Source organism: Camellia sinensis, chromosome 13 (assembly GCF_055761805.1).
Source record: "Camellia sinensis isolate YWXY chromosome 13, ASM5576180v1, whole genome shotgun sequence".
NCBI classification, from domain to species: domain Eukaryota; kingdom Viridiplantae; phylum Streptophyta; class Magnoliopsida; order Ericales; family Theaceae; genus Camellia; species Camellia sinensis.
The window spans coordinates 70,469,889-70,472,668 of NC_138973.1; the positions used below are offsets into that span (position 1 = coordinate 70,469,889).

Below are 2,780 nucleotides of genomic sequence, written 5' to 3' on the forward strand. Positions count from 1 at the left end.
TATGATGCTTATCTTCTCACAGAGATTGAAAACCCTAAAGAACAAAATCCACATAAATATCAAAACGCCAACCCCCCAAAAAAGACAAGACAAGACTTCTTTTTCCTAAACATTCAAATGAATAGGCAAAAAAAGTAGAGAGAAAAAATGAAAGAATCAGTAAAGTTCAATGTTTCATATCTTTGTAGAAGCAAAAACAAGGTCAACATATGCAAATGCACATTTCAAACATTTTTCTGTACCTGGCGGACAACAGCTGATGTCAACACGAGCAACACAAGGTCAACAGCTGATGTCAACAGCTGATGTCAATACTTTTCATTGACACGATGTTAGGATTTGAAGCCTCAACACGAGCAACACCAAAGTCAGCTATTTTAACTGTACGAGTCTTGTCCAAAAGCATATTCTCTGTCTTCACATCTCTGTGGACAATCTTCTTGGAATGAAGATTGCTCAACCTGTAAAACATTGAGAGGAAAAAGAGTACCTTCAGTAAAGCACAAGTTGCAAATCATCTTAGGAATGCCAAACTCCACAAAACTTGTGAAAAATGAATTTGGTTTCAACAATTTGAAATACAAAATAAGATACAGATGGAGTTAAGGTTTGACCTTGAGAACTAAATACCAATTGTTTATAGTCTAGGAAACACATGCTGCAGCAGTGACTTCCTACATCACTGCTCCCTCCGTCCCATTTTGTGTGCTACTTGACAATGCACAAAATTTTAAAGACAGAATCTTTGAACCATAAATTTACAAAAAAAAAAAAAATATCCTTGCTCATTTGAATAAATCTTTTGGGATTGTGCATGTGTTTAAACATAAATGTAAAGAAGAGATAATATAAGGTAATGTTAAAATCATTTTTTTTTCTTTCCAAACCAAGACACATAAACAACAAGACTTCCAAAAATCATTAAGACAGACACAAAGTGGGACAGTGGGAGTACCAAACAACTATTGTTTCAATTCTCAACATGAAGTAGAGATAAGTTCATGAATATAGATCTTTCATGAATATCCCACATGGAATAGCAGATAAGTTCCAATAACCCTCATGCATCACCTTCTGGTAGTTTCATTCATAGTTGGATGGTAAAACCCAAAACTATGATTCTACCTTAAATTACAACCTTCAAGAAAAATTATTAGACTATACCCGCTAAGTGATAAAACCTAGATCAATCAACACCAACATCACTAACCACGAACTTTATAAAAAATAAAAAATAAAACCCACCATCAAGCCTTATAATAACTTGTATTCTTAAAACTTGAGTTCTTGACAAAGTGGAAACGAGCCATGGCATACATCATTCTTCCTTTCACTTTACATTTTTTGCCAAGTTTCAAATTTTCAATGTTACGACGATTCACCAAGTCATATTGGATATAATGTTTCTTACTCCGACGACGATTAACAAAATTTAGTGAAAATGTTATTGAAATATGAATTCAATAATATTTTGGTTTAGTCTATACTCTCTTGAGTCTGCTACAGCTCCAAAGAAGAATGAACAATATAAAAATAAGATAAAGAAGTTTAGATAAAAATGGTACCTTTGTTACATTAGGGTGATCGAGCTTGTGCCACACAGCAACTTCTTGCGTAAAAGCTGCTCTGAGTGACGCTATTTCTGCCTCTGTCCTGTGGCTCTCTTCCCCCCAGTCAAGAAGCTTAACTGAGCATGAAAAGAAAAATGGAACTTACTGTCAATGAAGTGTGCAGAAAAGATATTGTATTAACTTTAGATCATAGATAGAGATAGGAAAATGAAAGATGAAAAACTTTCATCAGATAGCTAGAGTAATCGTCCACCAGATTAGTTATTGATTGGAATCCAATGGAAGGCGAGTACAAAAAAATGAACCAGAAGCAAGTAAATGATTTTTAACTGAAGAAACATGTGAACCATTCGCCCATTCACCTTTTTATTACCCATCATTTCAGATAGAAGCAACATGGTTTTGGTTTTAAAAAAACAGAGGGATATGAATTACTGCCTGATAAAAGTCAAATAGCAAATGCTAATTTCATCATATCAATAATATCGGAGTAATAATGTGTGACATAATATTTTCATAAGAAAACAACCTATAAATTTATGTATAATATTTTCATCCACTTTTAGTCCTTCAATTCTATTCAGTCCTTCTGAAAACCAAATTTATAAAAATGTAAAAAAGAAACATCAGCCAAAATAACAAAATTATGTAAGTTTTGGCACCAGATGGAAATGAAATTGTTCAAATTTAACTCAAACCAGCTTATGGTGTTAAACACTAAACAATATAATGGAAAATGACTGAAATTTCCTTTAGCAACATTGAGTGTTCAAAGGCTACTGAACAAGATCAAAAAAATACAGCAACGAGAGAATCACCTGTTGTTCGAACTTTCTATTGTGAAGTTATTGGCAACTAAATTACTGCATATTACATCCCAAAAAATCTCGTTGTTAGTTTCAATAGTATAAAACCAACGCAGAAGATATGAAGAGGTACAAAATGCAATCTTAACAAATATTTTGCACTCAAAACTATTACAGGATGACAGGATGGTAAACCACAAAATCTGAAAATAAAAGCAGAGAGAAGGACCTTTTTTTTTTTAGGTTTTCTAGACGGTCAAGCAAATACTCCAAGGCACTGTAGTCGTTAGTGTTTACATTGGCTACAGATCGAGCAATATCCACTAGCTTGTTTATCTGCCATTCCAAGGTACTTTTAGCAACTTAATTTACACAAGGAAAACTCGAAGAAATTAAGAAACCA

The 2,780-nt window shown here is 33.3% G+C and overlaps 1 protein-coding gene across 1 annotated transcript; it reads right to left on the reverse strand.

Moving 5' to 3' along the window:
- Positions 1-295: 295 nt before the first annotated feature.
- On the reverse strand, positions 296-1,948 carry LOC114281535 (serine/threonine-protein kinase 52-like). The gene is made up of 4 exons (XM_082900610.1): positions 1,945-1,948; positions 1,566-1,687; positions 1,126-1,181; positions 296-461 (listed from the first exon to the last, which is right to left on the reverse strand). Exons 1-4 carry the CDS (start codon positions 1,946-1,948, stop codon positions 296-298), a joined length of 348 nt encoding a protein of 115 aa, XP_082756736.1.
- Positions 1,949-2,780: the final 832 nt, after the last annotated feature.

Bases quoted from the DNA above. Each gene is read 5' to 3' on its own strand.
- LOC114281535 (XM_082900610.1), bottom strand. The intron at 1,182-1,565 runs GTACCATTTTTA...TGATTGATCTAG, and splicing joins ATCACCCTAATGTAACAAAG to GTTTTATCACTTAGCGGGTA. The intron at 462-1,125 runs GTAGAATCATAG...AATGTTTTACAG, and splicing joins CTTGAAGGTTGTAATTTAAG to GTTGAGCAATCTTCATTCCA.